The sequence below is a fragment of the Protopterus annectens genome, chromosome 6.part0, assembly GCF_019279795.1.
Source record: "Protopterus annectens isolate FY-2018-M chromosome 6.part0, PAN1.0, whole genome shotgun sequence".
Lineage (NCBI taxonomy): Eukaryota > Metazoa > Chordata > Ceratodontiformes > Protopteridae > Protopterus > Protopterus annectens.
The window spans coordinates 180822671-180838585 of record NC_056737.1 but is presented as its reverse complement, the minus strand read 5'-3'; the positions used below and the strand labels follow the sequence as shown (position 1 = coordinate 180838585).

General features: G+C 42.2%; 1 protein-coding gene across 2 annotated transcripts in view; it reads left to right on the top strand.

Annotated features, from left to right (window-relative positions):
• The window catches only part of ZC3H14 (zinc finger CCCH-type containing 14), a 1193127-nt gene that overhangs the window by 1060126 nt on the left and 117086 nt on the right, over positions 1 to 15915 (top strand). For both annotated transcript variants that reach the window (XM_044073898.1, XM_044073899.1), the window contains one exon: positions 10226 to 10332. In XM_044073898.1, coding sequence (XP_043929833.1) covers positions 10226 to 10332 — 107 coding nt within the window. The remainder of the gene's footprint in view (positions 1 to 10225; positions 10333 to 15915) is intronic.

The following is a 15915-nucleotide window of genomic DNA, read 5'->3' as shown; positions in this document are numbered from 1 at the left end:
ATGCAGCCGACGCCATTTTCTTTAGTCTTTCTTGCTGCGCGGTACCCAAAGCAGAAGCATTTCGCAAGTGCCGGTCAGCCGACTACTGAAATTTTCGCGTTGAGTTTCAGAACTGAAGTCTTCAATAAAGCTAAGTACCCTGTTGGAGAAACTTTTTTCTTGCTTTTTACTAATGTCAGAAAAAGTTAATAATTGTATTACTTGTGGGAAGCAAATAACTCATAAGGATTTCTATTTATACTGTATTCCTTGCCTAGGCCCTGATCACAATGTGCCTGGCTGTCGGTTTTGTGCTAGATTTAACCAATGCACTATTAAGCGTTGGTATATTTTTGCATCCAAGTATTTTGGAAACAGATTTAACTACCCAGAGATGTCGTCGGATAGTAATCCGACTACCGGAGTACATAAAAAACACAAAGAAAAGGACAGAGAAAGGCAGTCGAGATCCAAAACCGACGGCGAAGTTTCTCCTAAGCCAGTCACCGGTTCACCGGTACTCAATGAGCCGCTTTCGCAGCCCCTGATACCTGCTACCTTCAAGTCGCAGGCCTCTAATGACACCCATGTGTAGTCCGGCATGCCGTAAGATACTCAGGGTATTGGACCGATGGATGTATCTCCCTCGGATGGGTCCAGAGCCGCTGAACAGGCACCGGCTTCTGAGGGTGTATTCAGACCTCAACATTTTTATATCAAACCGACGAAATCTGCAAAACCAAAGGCAAAGACACCTTCTAAAACTAAAAAAATGACACCTGAGCCACGTGCACAGGCCTCTATGCCTAAAAAACAGATGATCAAAATGGCTGAAGACCTTATTACCTTGATCAGGGGCACCCATCCCCCTCCAGATAAGAGGCCTAGGCAAGACACTGACTATGAATCTTCAGATCAGGTTTCTATTTCTTCTGTTTCCTCTTCTGATCAGGAATTATCTTTACCTCCTTATGAGGATTTGATGCTGAGGAGTCTATTCCATCTGCATCTCCTTCTGAGGATTATTCATTTGGAGAAACCTTGCATACTTTGAGGGAGCATTTTCATTGGGAGAGTCAAGACTTCTCAGAATCAAAAAAGAGGCTCAGGGATTTCCTCCTTCTCCCTCAGCACAAGCCTTTAGCCGTTCCCCCTGTGTTAGACATTGTGGATGATGTTTTTTTCGGAGTCAGTCCTGACCCCTGACTCTTTACCTCCGGCTCCCAGTAAGCCTGACAGGTATTACAGGGTCCCTGACTCTCATAATTTTTTATTTAGAAACCCTGCTGCTGATCCTCAAACTATTCAGCAAAAAACTCTACCCCCTCCGACAGAGATTCAAGTGCGCTGGATAGATGGGGAAAAAAGGTTTATACATCTGCAACCTTGGCAATCAGGGCCTTAACCTGTCAATTTCATATGCTTAAGTACCAACAACATGTTATGGAATTGTTGAAACAGAAAATGATGTTGATTTCAGAATGTGCAGAAAATAAGGATTTACAGGAATTATTGCATACAGCTGAACAAGTTGGAAAGCATACTTTGCAATGTGGTTTTGATTCTTTAGAGGCCTCCTGCAAGGCCGCAGTTACTGGATCTGTGATCAGGAGGCATGCCTAGTTAAAGGAACAAAATTTGCATGTTCATGTTAAAGCTAAATTGCTAGATGCACCTTTACAGCATGATTCTCTGTTTGGTATTAAGGCAGAAGAGGTTTTAAAGAAAATGGAAGTCAAAGCTAAGTCTATGCAAACTGTTAAAGATTTCTTACAAGTGTAGCCACCTAGATTCAGTAGACACTGGCCTACAAAAAATTGGTCCTTTCCTGTGTCAGACAGAGCTCAAAGGGGCAAATCCAGATGCCCTAAGGGTTCCAGGTACCAGGCTCAAGACTCATACAGGTCAAAGCAATGGGGCGCATCCACCTCCAAATCTGGAGGAGATAAAGCACAAACCTACAGAAAGCAATCCCAATGACTTCCCTCTGCCTACACCAAGCACTTATCTTTTGGCAGCACCCATAGGGGGAAAATTAGCACTTTTTGCTCAAAATTGGCAGTTAGTAACCCAGGACAAGTGGGTACTGAACATCGTATCACAAGGATACAGATTCCATTTCCACACTCTGCCAATGACAAATGGTTGGCCAGACCTGCCAAAAAACCAATGGGCAGAGGCACAGAAACAGGTTACGTCCCTCATGGATATGGGGGCCATTCAGACAGTACCAGAACAGGAAAAAGGACAAGGTTTTTACTCGACTGTTCTTATTACCCAGAAAGGGCAAGGCCTGGCGGCCGATACTGGATTTATCAATTTTGAACACATACCTGGACATTCCAAAATTAAAAATGCTCACTTTGCAATAGCTTCTGCCCATGCTGGGCAAGAATGCTTGGCTGGTGACTTTAGATTTAAAAGAGGCATACCTGCATCTCCCAATAAGACAGTCGTGCAGAAGATACCTCAGATTCAAGGCTGGCTTAATGCATTGCCAATTCTCTGCACTGCCCTTTGGCTTATCTACTGCGCCCAGGGTCTTTACAAAGTGCCTGGCACCAGTAATTGCATTTTGCAGACAAAGAAGTATTCACTTTTCTACGACACCTGGCATTTGTGAAAAGGCTTCTAGCATGCCTAGGGTACACAATAAACGAAAAGAAATCACAACTGGTACCCTCTCAAAAGATAACATTCCTGGGTGCAAGCTTGCATACATCTGCCCAGATGGCTTACCTCACTCCAGACAAACAAAGGCAACTGACTACTTACTTCAAACTGATGGCAACAAAAACCCAGTCTTATGCAAGACAAATTCTGCAGGCTCTGGGCCTCATGGCATCCTGCATCCTAATACTTCCATATGCAAGACTGTATATGAGGAAACTTCAATGGTACCTATAAAGTTTATGGAGTCAACATTCACACAGTCTGGAAACAATGATTCCTCTCATCCCCTGCCTGCAACAGGAGTTTCTAGGGTGGGCAAAGGCCTGTCACCAAAACATGGGACGGCCCTTCACTCTATCCCCTGCCAGCCAAACCTTAACAGACGCATCAGATTATACCTGGGGGGCCCACATGGCAGGAAGATGCATTCAGGGCATATGGGCACCAAATCAAATGCATCTACATATCAACCAGAAAGAGATGCTAGCTGTTCAAAATGCTCTAACAGCCTTCAAGGACTTACTTCATCCAGGACAACTACTGATAAAGACGGACAACACCACAGTCATGTGGTATATAAACAAGCAAGGGGGCACACACTCATACCCACTTTGCAGATTAGCCATGGCACTGTGGGACACAGCTTTGACCTACCAAATAAATCTTTAAGCTCAATTCCTGCCAGGAAAACAACATTCTGGCAGATGATTTAAGCAGAAACCTTATGGATCCTCACAAGTGGAAACTAAATCAACAAGTATTCAGCAAGATAACAGAGAAATGGGGGAGCCCCAGACATAGATCTATTTGCCTCTCCTCAAAATTATCAGTTGAAAATATTCTGCACAAGGACTTATCACAGACAAGCATGGAAAGTGGACGCCCTATCCTTCAGTTGGAAAAACCTGTCAGTTTATGCCTTTCCTCCTCTGCCTCTTCTACCCAAGGTCCTCCTAAAAGTCAGACAAGAGAAGCCAAAGATGATATTAATTGCCCCGGACTGGCCCCGCCAATACTGGTACCCAATCCTAAGGAACTTGTCTCAATACCTGGTTTGGACCTTGCCTCAAAGACCACAACTACTGTCCCAGCAAAACAATCAGATCTTGCACAATCAACTACAGACTCTGAACCTGGCAACATGGCTAATCATGTCATCTTACGAGCGACACCTCTCAGTAAAGCTGTGATGGATGTCATTTTGGAAGCCAGAAGGCCTAGTACTAGAAAATCTTATGCTGACAAATGGAAGAGATTCTGTGCTTGGAATCAAGCACAAGGAACTGATAAAGCAAAACCACATATTCCTCAGAGATTACAATACTTAACTGAGATGCTTGACAAAGGCCTATCTTTCTCATCAATCAAAATCCATGCCTCTGCCATTTCGGCTCATTACAGTACAGAGCCACCAATCTTTTCTCATCCTTTACTAAAGCAGTATCTTAGAGGAGCCAAAAACCTAAGGCCTCCTAGAAGATCACCATTACCTGCATGGGACCTCAATTATGTGTTGGAAAAGCTCACCCTGCCTCCATTTGAACCAGCCGCTACCGCGGATATAAAGTTCTTATCATGGAAGACCACTCTGCTACTAGCAATTACTTCAGCAAGAAGAGTTTCAGAGCTACAGGCCCTCCTGGGTGAGGAGCCTTTTATCATATTTTACCCAGAGAGGGTGTCTCTGAGGACAAATCCTACTTTTATGCCTAAGGTGGTTTCCAGTGTGGCTCTTCACCAAACAATTCATCTGCCAATTTTTTATCCAAATCCGCAGAACAAAGGGGAGAGAATTCTGCATTCCTTGGACGTACACAGACAGCTAAGATTCTACTTGAGCAGGACAAAAGCTCTAAGAAAAACTGAGCAATTACTAGTGTCATATGCTGCAGGATCAGAAGGAAAGGCTATCTCAAAGCAGACAGTCTCAAAGTGGATAAGCCACTGCATCCATTTCTGCTACTTACACCATGGTAAACCTGTGCCCAAGGGCATTAGGTCTCATTCCACCAGAGCTGCAGCTACTTCGGCAGCCTTTCTCAGAGGAGTACCAACCAAAGACATTCTAGCGGCTGCTACTTGGAGTTCTGTTCACACCTTTACAAAGCATTACCATTTGCCTCTCTACTCTAAGTCCAGGGCAGGCTTTGCCACTGCAGTGCTACAGGGCCTTATAGCCGCACCTAATGCTGTTTAGCTCCAGCCTCCCAACCATAGCTTTGGGATTCTACCCAAATGTAATGACTGCAACAGTGAAACACGAAGAACATAGTACAGTTGTGTACACTTACCATAAATGTAGGTGTTCGAGTGTATTCACTGTTGCAGTCCAGGTTACCCTCCCGCCATCCCCAGTCATTCTACAGTTTATCTTTCCTTCTCTATCTTCTACAACCTATGTGGTGTATTCACTTGTAGACGACGGTAAAGTTTGTATTGATGCATGTATATAGACATATATATATATGATAATATTGCTACCTTTTTGGGGGCACCTGACATTGGGAGCAAGAAAAACTAAAGAAAATGGCGTCAGCTGCATGTTTTATACCCCTGACGACCTGACGTCATGGAAGGAAAGACAGCAACCGATGCAGGACCCAAGACTTTGGAATTCAGGCCGACTGAGGGCAACCTGCCAGAAGATTACCCAAATGTAATGACTGCTGCAACAGTGAATACACTCGAACATCTACATTTATGGTAAGTGTACACAACTGTACTTTCTCTCTCTCTCTTAAGCATCAGGGCTATTCAACCTGTTCCAGAAGAGGAAAGGGGACAAGGTTTCTACTCGACATTTCCTGGTGCCCTGAAAAGACAACTCCTGGCGTCCTATCCTGGTCCTCTCTATCCTAAACACTTTTTTGGTGATCCCAAAATTCAAGATGCTAACTCTTCACCAGCTGCTTCCTATGCTAGGCAAGGATGCCTGGTTGGCAACACTGGACTTAAAGGAAGCCTACCTTCACATCCCAATAAGGGAATCTTGCAGAAGATACCTATGCTTCAAAGCAGGCTACATGCACTGTCAGTTCTCTGCACTGCCCTTCGGCTTATCTACTACGCCCAGGGTATTCACAAAGTGCCTAGCTCCAGTCAGTACATTTTGCAGGCAAAGAAATATCCACATATATCCATACCTGTACAATTGTCTAATTCAGGCAGAAAGCCAGGACATACTATTGAATCATCTGGCATTTGTACAAAAATTGCTAACTTCTCTGGGGTACACCATAAACGAAAAGAAGTCACATCTGGTACCCTGCCAACAAATTGTATTCCTGTTAGCAAGCTTGAACAGAACTTCCCAGATGGCTTTCCTCACGCCAGAGAAACAAGTTCATTTGACAATCTACTTCAAACTACTGGCCACAAAGACCCAGCTATCTGCAAGGAAAATACTGCATGACCTGGGGTTCATGGCCTCCTGCATTCTTCTGATTCCATATGCAAGACTGCATATGAGGAAACTACAATGGTATCTAAAAAGCCTATGGTGTCAACATTCTCAGGATCTAGAAGCAATGATTCCTATTATACCTTGTCTACAGATAGAGTTCCTTTGGTGGGCAGACGCCTGCCACCAAAAAAAGGGACTGACATTCACTCTACCCCCTGCCGCCCAAACCCTAACAACAGACGCATCAGACTATGCATGGGGGGCTCACTTGGCAGGGAAGTGCATTTAGGGCAAATGGAACCCAAGTCAAATGCACCTGCATATCAATCAAAAAGAAATGTTAGCTGTACAGAATGCTCTGACAGCCTTCAAGGACCACATTCTTCCAGGGAAACTAATGGTAAAGACAGACAGCACCACTGTTATGTGGTATATAAACAAGTGGGGGGGAAACCCACTCATACCCTCTCTGCAGACTAGCCATGGCTCTGTGGAACACAGCCTTGAGCTACCAAGTGCACCTACAGGCTCATTTCCTGCCAGGAAAGTTAAATACACTGGCAGATGAACTAAGCAGAAATCTCATGAACCCACACGAGTGGAAACTGGAACCAAAGATATTCAACATGTTGAGAAACAAATGGGGGAGCCCAGATACAGACCTGTTTGCCTCCCCCCAGAACTACTAATTGGAAAAATTCTGCACAAGGACTCCCCACAAACAAGCTTGGAAAGTGGATGCCCTGTCCTTCACCTGGAAGGACCTATCAGTTTATGCCTTTCCCCCTCTGCCTCTCCTCTCCAAGGTACTACTAAAGATCAAACAGGACAAACCAAGGACAATACTGATTGCACCAGACTGGCCACGCCAACACTGGTACCCCCTTCTGCGCAGTGTGTCACTGCTGGCACCATGGCACCTGCCTCAGACCCCTGCCCTGCTGTCCCAGCAGGAGAGCCAGATTCTGCACCCACAGCTTCAAACTCTGAACATGGCAGCTGGGTTAATTACCTGATCTCTCCGTTACCATCCCTCAGAAAGCAAGTGTTGGATGCCATTCTGGAGGCAAGGAGGCCTAGTACTAGAAAATCCTATGCTGAAAAATGGAAAAGATTCTGTTCCTGGAACCAAACTCAGTGGATGGGGCACAGCAGCGCCGAATTTACCTCAGATTCTTCAATACTTAACTGAGATGCTTCACAAGGGCCTTTCCTTTTCCTCCATCAAAATTAATGCCTTAGCCATTTCAGCTCATTACAACACAGAACCACCCCTCTTCTCTAACCTACTGCTGAAGCAGTTCCTCAGAGGGACCAAAACGTAAGTCCACCCAGGATAGCCCCTACTCCAGCCTGGGACCTTAACTTTGTATTGGAAAAAAACTCACTCTACCTACTTTTGCGCCAGCTGCAAATGCAGAGTTGAAATTCCTTTCTTGGAAAACAGCATTCGTAGAAGGGTGTCTGAATTACAGGCCCTCATGGCAGTGGAACCTTTCATCATTTTTCATGCGGACAGGGTGTCCCTCAGGACCAGTCCCTCCTTCATGCCTAAGGTGGTATTCAGTGTGGCCCTTAATCAGTCCATTCATTGCCAACTTTCTTTTCTAATCCACAGAACAAAGTGGAACGAATACTGCACTCCTTAGATGTGCACAGACAACTTAGATTTTATTTGGACAGGACTAAACCTCTCAGGAAATCTGAACAGCTGCTGGTTGCATTTGCTGCAGGAAGGCCATTTCAAAGCAAACAATTTCTGAATGGATAGGCCATTGTATTCATTTCTGCTATATGCACCATGGAAAACCTACCCCACAGGGCATTAGACCACTTTCAACCAGCGCTGCAGCTACCTCTACAGCCTTTCTCAGAGGTGTCCCTACCAGGGACATCTTAGAAGCTGCTACCTGGAGTTCTGTACATACCTTCACCAAGCATTACCATTTGGCAATTTTCTCTAAATCCAGAGCTGGCTTTGCCACTGCAGTCTTGCAGGGACTTATGTCTGGTCCTCATGCTATCTAATTTCCTCCTCCCATACTTAGCTTTGGGAATCTACCCAAATGTGATGACTGCAACAGTGAAACACGAAGAACATAGTACAGTTGTGTACATTTACCATAAATGTAGATGTTCGAGTGTTTTCACTGTTGCAGTCCTAGTTACCCTCCCTCCATCCCCCTGACTTCTATTGGCTATACCTCTCTTCTTGCTTATTATGTTTAAAGCTTTTTGGTGTATTTGCTTTTTTGTTGGAGGTGTAACCTTGTAAACATAATTGCTTCCCATTATGGTGGCACCTGACATCTGGGGAAAGAAAAACTGATGTAATGGCATCGGCTGCATGCTTTATACCCCTGAGTACCTGATGTCATGGAAGATGAGACAGCAACTGACGCAGGACCCAAGACTTTGATAATCAGGTCGACTGCAAGCAGATAACCCAAATGTGATGACTACAACAGTGAATACACCCGAACATCTACATTTATGGTAAGTGCACAACTGCACTTCATGAATACTGCAACATGGAAGAGAAGGACATCTATGGTTATGGTAAGTTCTTACACAACTATTTTTTACTGATGATTATAAAAAACACCCACATTGTGGGCTTGACATGAGCAGCTGCATACAGAACTGCCAGTTTCCATGTTAAGTCTGTTTTTATCAAGCCTGCTTTTTAAATTTGTTTTGTAGAGAATTTCTTTCTGATGGAAAAAAACAGTATTAGCATTAGAATTACATGTTTAGTGACCTGCATTGCTTTCAGGATGATCCTACATTGCATATCTGCTTTTCAAATGAATGATATGCAGTCCCATGTAGTAAATGTTGTTGATATTGTAAATCATTAATCAGATATGCTCAGCCTTGCCTGAGAGTTGGATACAGTAGATGCCTTAATTTCCAAGCTTTGGCTGAAATGTGTCCAGATGGATCCCTCTGATATCCTTTTATCAAACAAACAACAAATAAATAAATAAAAATAAAAAGTATCTGCTTAAAAAAGTGACCCAGACGAGCTATATGCTGAAAATATAAGATAATGCTGTTTTGGGCTCTACTGTAAAATAATCTGGGAGACTATGTACCCTGAGATACTTTCAACTTGTTTTATCTTGCTGTGTTTTTGAGATGACTTATTCTGGCTTCACATGAAATATCACAAATGATTACCTGCTGGTGAAATAACAGCAGGGTAAGAAAAAAGTAGTTACAAGTTGGGTGTTATACTCATGTTTGCATCCTGCAACAGCAGGTGTTTCATATTTTTTAAAGTAGTAAAACTGTCAGGGGTTATACATATTACTTCTGCTTTTACCTAGTGGATGACCTATTGGAGATGTTCTCCATTTCCTTCCTTATTATTCTGGATTTATTCATTACAAAACTGAAACATTTACTGTGATTAGTTATTTGATTTCTGCTGTTTGTGTATGCATCAAATATTTTTATTTAGAGACTCTCTCTTATTATCATAAGAATTAGAATAAATGCAAGGTTACTGAGTCATGCGACCATTGCAACTTGCCAGCTCCCAGCCTAGAAGGTACATCCCCTGTTAAAAAGGGCTAGGGGTGAATTGATCAGTACCCATCCAATTAACCAGGGCCTGACTGCTTTATCTGCAGGTGTTTCCATTCCACATGTGAGGGCGATGCATAATAATGAATCTGTCTCTCTCTCCACCTTATTTTATTAATCTGTTGAAATAGATTTATATGTCTTTATGCTTGTATTTGTGGTACTGTTGATTTGTAAAGAACAAGAGATCCTGGACTACTGGATCCCTGACTGGAAGGCAAGGCAATGCTCTCCTCTGCATCTCATTAATGCTTGCTGGTATTAGGCTTTGCCATTTAACTTTGCAATAGAAAGGCTTATTCTTTGTATGTCTTTTTCCTCTCTTTATTTAGATACATATTTTTGTATCGGAATCTAATAGTTAATCACAGCAAAGATGGCTTCTGGGTATGAATCCTTATTGGTTCTTTTGAACTAATCAGAAGAATGACACACATTTCATATATTAGTAAGATAAGCAGAACATACTTTCAGTTGCTCTAGACTTGGAGTTTAATCAACACTGACTATTTGAAGAATCCAGTCATAATGTTGTGTTAATTTTTAAATTTCTAATTTGTTTTTTATCTTGTCTTTTAGCACTGTCGATTCAGCACCCAGTGTAAGAGACCAGACTGTTTATTTTATCACCCCACAACTACATTACCCCCACGGCATGCCTTGAAATGGTCACGGAAACAAACCAGGTAACTATTCTGTGAACTGTAAAATGGTTTCTTTCTGATTTAAAAAAAAATCTGTATTTCTAGAGCACCATGTGTTGATAAAGCTGTTACTGTTATCAGGCTGTTCCCTTGATACAATATTCCCCTAACAGCTCCCCTCCCCTTTCCGCTCCAAGGATGCAGTTTCAAGTAATTTCTGTTTTGGCATTGGTAATGTTATCATTTTCTGTTTTAAGTCCTTGAAATGTTAGCACATTTATTAACACATATGTCCTTTTCCAGTTTGTACCACCTGGTAAATGATGGTTAATGAGAGCATCTTGAATGCATGCACGATTTCAGAAGTTGACTTGTTCAACAAAATGTCTGAAATATATATATAAAAAATGCTTTTTAGGCCTGACTCTGAGAACCAGAGAGTTAAAGCCCTGACTATGACTTAGACAACCCGAGTTCTATTAATAACTTGGGTGTAGAGAAGCCAGTGGGAGAGGGGCAATGAGTGTCTCACATTGGCTCATCTGTCCTAGGGGAGGGAGGGGTGGTCTGGTTGGCTGCCCTCCACCAGCAAGTGGAGGCTTGCAGGTGATAAGGTTTCAGTCAAGGACTGGAGAAGTGAACTTGGTGCTTCCAAGTGTGTGTGTGTGTGTGTGTGTGTGTGTGTGTGTGTGTGTGTGTGACTACACATGTAGTGGGTGGAAGTACTGTGCAAGATTGGCTATCCCTTGTGAGTCCCTTGGACTGTTTCTCCAGACCAGCTGTGATGGGGATGGAGATGCAGAAGTATTATATTCCACAGATAGCCACAGCACAAAACAACCTTTAGGCCTACCTGGATGACACCTGCATGTTGCCAGCTCTTACCTAAGTCACAGACCACAGTCCCTCTGATAGGAAAAAAATCAGATATGACTCATTGTCATTGGGCATGGCAGGGGGGGGGCTGACACCCGATGGCCAGCAGTGGAAAACAAAGGCACATAGAAGTAAAACAGCTTTTCACAGGAGGGGATACTGTTGTAATATGCTGAAATACAGTATTACCCAAGTGGATCTAAGGTCCATCCACTGTAACCATCAGGACTGATAATGTAGGATTTAGGACCACTTGGTAGGTAGTATTTTTTCAGGTTTCCAGAAATCCTTACAGTCATCCAGTCAACATGCAAGTTTCTCCATGTGTTTGCCAAGTTTCATGAATAATTGGAAGAAAAGGCATCAACATTCCACTGTTTTTTTCATGAGATTTTTATGTCTGTGCATAAAGAGTAGAATATATATTTTTTCTAATATTCTTTACTCCCTTTCATTATTCTGGTTATGAAATTTTGTTTTCTGATTATTTTTTTTCTGTTAAAAAAAAGCATCTTTCTGTTGATGCAGCTTTGGCTCTGGGCCTGTTGCTAGCAACATCTGATGTTAAATTTCATGGATGTCCCTACAGTAGGGCTTTTCCACCTGTTAGGAGGCACACTCGGCATCTTTAATGTTTTGGTGAAGGCCACAGTTCTTTTTTTTTTTTATCATAAGAATTTTATTAAAACAATTAGCGCATGTATTGAATCATCATAAACTAGACCATTTAAATAAAATAACAGAGTAAAACACGTATTGGTCACATTATTAATAGCAAAGTTGCAGCTCTATCAAAGATATTCATCTGTTTTACACTGGCCAGAGCTTGTGGAAAACCTGTTCATAGGAAAGTATTTGGCTAGCTGCCATTTTGGGCAATTTTCAGCCTACCTGGTTTCCCTTTCAAAGGTGAGAATCAGGTCTATATCAGAACGTCGAACCCCTAAACGTCGACAAGTAAATGTCGAAAGCTCAAAACCGCGACCGGCCAATTACGTGAATTTTTTCCCCGTGAAAAAATTTGCTTGGCCAACAAAAAAAAAGCCATACTTTAAAACCCTCACCCCCCCCCCAACTAAATATACCAAATCTGACATTGCTCTACATCGGGGAATAGGGCAAATCCCAGATGACGGCCAAGCAAATTTTTTCTCTGGGAAAAAATTCACTTAATTGGCCAGTTGCGGTTTTGAGCGTTCGACATTTCGGTGTCGATGTTTAGGCATTCGACAACCTAAACATTCAACAACGTAATAGGAACCTTTGAGAATCTAACCCTGTAGCCTTTGTCTGTGAGGCAAACACCTTAACCATTATACCAACCCCCAACAACTGTATTAGACGTCATTGCAATAGTGGGCACCATATTATACCTTCCATAGTTATAAAGAAAGGAGACCCATGCTGGTACCCAGCACTTCTTCTTGGTTGCACCTCCCCATGACAAAAACAGTATTTACACCCATAATAACTATATCCAGTGGCCTACAAGTCAGAAGTAGATTAAAGATGTGACAGGCAAAGCATAAACCAGGCAAGCCAAACAAAAGAAATGTCAAAGCTAAGAGGGAATCTCTTCCAGATTTCTCTGTGTGAATACTTTATCCATTAAATCCCTGTATCTGAACCAAGGTAGCCATTTATTTAAGTAAACCTCTCTCACTTTTACTGATGCAGGTTTGTCTTCATCTTTAGTTAGCTTTCGAAGTAGGTGTGGGAGTTCTGATTTTTGCGGCTGATCACAGGATTACTATTTTCTTATAAGCTTTTTAACCACAAGTAATACCACTGTACACCCAAGCAGAAATAGCTTGGCAGGTCAGTAGAATTTAACTACCCACAACTCAGTCCTGATCTACATCTCTAGCACTGGTCAGATATTGTTGGTGTGACTGTCTGGACATGTGTTTGTATATAAAAAGAGTAATGATGAAGGGATGGCCATGCAAAGATTCTAAGTCTACATGACTTTCTTGTATACTTTGTCATAATACATTATTATTTTCCAGTCTGTGTATAATAACTATATCTGGAACAAGTTGGTCCTTTAAATAATTTGTGTATCTATTTGTCTCTGTCTTACGTCATCTAGTGCTCGGTATGCCCACCCACTAAGTCTAGTGTCCACTGTATGTGAATTCCTAGCAGAAATCACTTTTTTTACCATTGGATACATTTGTTTTCTCCCTTCCCTTTTATTTTTTAGTCTTCTCACTTCCTCTGTTAGAATTTGGTCTAGGAGACATTTTGTTCAGCTAAATCTGATCTCATTTTAAGATGTGGTCATGGAAGGTCTGATGACATCATCACAGACATGTGTTTTTACTTGCCGAGTGCCAAAAAAGATTTTGAGATTTTGTCTTTTTTTTTAATTGTTTGGATCGTATGTAAATTAAGTCAGGGCATTAGGGCTTAAGTGGTTTATTGTGCAAAAAACACTTACAAAAGTACCTCTTCAGGCCAGCCATCTCAGTGTTATCAATACCCTATCATTTCATCTTTCCTAGTAGTTAATTAAATTGGAGTTGGTATGGGGGTCTGTTCATTCCTTGATTATTTCCTTCTGCATCAACCCATAAGTGTGTGTCAGGCATAACTGATAGACTTTAGGGGTTTAAGCCTGAGATTAGTAATTGAAGTCAGGGAATTCAAGGTCTCAAAATTTCTTGGGCATAAGCATCATCTTCCAGTGTACCCATGGCTTCTCCTTGGGTCATATAAAATCTATGGTCCATTTCTCCAACTTGGGCAGAAAATCCTTCAGAGAGGTACTCCCACAAATGTCCAGCACAGAAAAAGAATAAAGTGGAAGACATATATCTATAACACACAAACTCATTGGTCAAGGTCAAATTGGAGCAGTTTCCAGTTTTGGAAAAGCTGATAAATCTTTTGCTGAGCCTCAGAATAAGAAAACTACTGAGACCTAGCATAAGTATCAGCTAGCCAGGCATAAGGATGCTATAACTTATTAGTACCTCGTAGAAATATATACTGTATTTTATAACCTGAGGAGAGGCCAAAGTCGCCCATGGTATAAAAAAGCTTAGGAATATCAGACTCACAATCCAAAAAAGTTATGTGAATGTCATTTACAAAAAGAGATCTCTCTTTCTCCTCAGCAGTGTGTCTAATCATGACTGCCAGAGGCACATTGTAAAGGGTAGACATCAACAAGAAGACAAGGAGATTGGACAACTCTGCTGTGTACCCTAGACAGGGGAAACTGCAATGCAGTGAATTTTGTTCAGGCTGTAAACCGTGCTATATCTATCTATCTATCTATCTATATATATATATATATATGTGTGTGTATATATAACACACACACACACACACACACACACTATATATGTATATATAATGTGTCTGTGTATGTGTTTGTGGGTTTGCTATGAATATTGAGAATGGAGATGCTTCGCAGATGATACACTCGAAATTTGGATTTTCTAATGTCCATCTTGTTGAACATCTCCGTATCAAAAGTTCATGTCAGCAAATGCACTATGCATTCACTGATATGAACTGGGCGTACTGTCAGAGATTACAGTACAGTGCGGTTTGGGTAATTCATCCCTTTCCTCACTGTAGTGTGATCCCGGAGTTGGAATATATAATTTGCAGGGGGTGTGGGGGGTGTAGGGTGGCTTGACCCCTGCAGAAATGTAAAGTGTAATGTTGTGCAGTAGTCAGTACTGCTGACTATAAGAACTGTTGTTCCTTTTGTGATAGGTACATGGGAAACGTTATGTCGATTCATGCCGAATCGACATTACCAGGTTTTGTTCGACATTAATTTCGAGAAAACCAGTCAAAGTTTTAGTTCAAAATAGAACTGATCATTGACATTATGGTAGTAAACCATGTGTGTGTATATTTATTCATTTATTTGTCTTTGTTTACTGGGAATGTCTAAATTGGTAAAAGTAATGTCTTTCGGCTTTTCCTGGTTAGGGGTTGCCACACATGATTGGCAGTGGATTTTTACGGTGCCGAGTTGCCAGCCCGATGCCCAACCTTCAAAGAAGGCATGCCCATTCACGCTCACACCTACCTGCATGTCTTTAGCATCATTCGACCGCGGGGAGGACATGCAGACTCCACACAGAAGGCGCTCCAGCCGTGAATCGAACGGGAGAACCTCATGCTGTGAGGTGACCACGCTAACTGCTGCACCACCGTGGCCCTAGGGAATGTCCAATAACCATTTTCGCCTCGGGAGAAAAGCTCCATTTGCTTACATTGCATTATATAAGTTCCAGTTAAACAAAGAGTAGTTACATTTCTATTTACATTTTTATGCAAACAGTAGATGTTCATCGTGTTTCACTGCTGCAGTCATTACACTTGGGTTATCCTGCCATTAGGCGGTCCCGCAGTCGGCCAGAGTTCCAAAGTCTTGGTCCGGCATCGGTTGCTGTCGCTTCTTCCCTGACGTCAGTGCGCCAGGGGTATATAAGATGTAGCCGACGCCATTTTCTCCAGTCTTTCTTGCCGCGTGGTGCCCGAAGCAAAAGCAGTTTGCAAGTGCCAGTCGGCTGACTCCTGAGATTTTTAATTTGAATTTTCAGAACCAAAGTCTTCAGTAAAGCTAAGTACCCCATTGGGGAAACTTTTTCTTGCCTCAGGCCGATGTCAGTAAAAGTTAATAATTGTATTTCTTGTGGGAAGCAAATACCGCATAAGGATTTTCATTCTTACTGTATTCCATGCCTAGACCGAGACCACGACGTCACTAGTTGTCGGTTT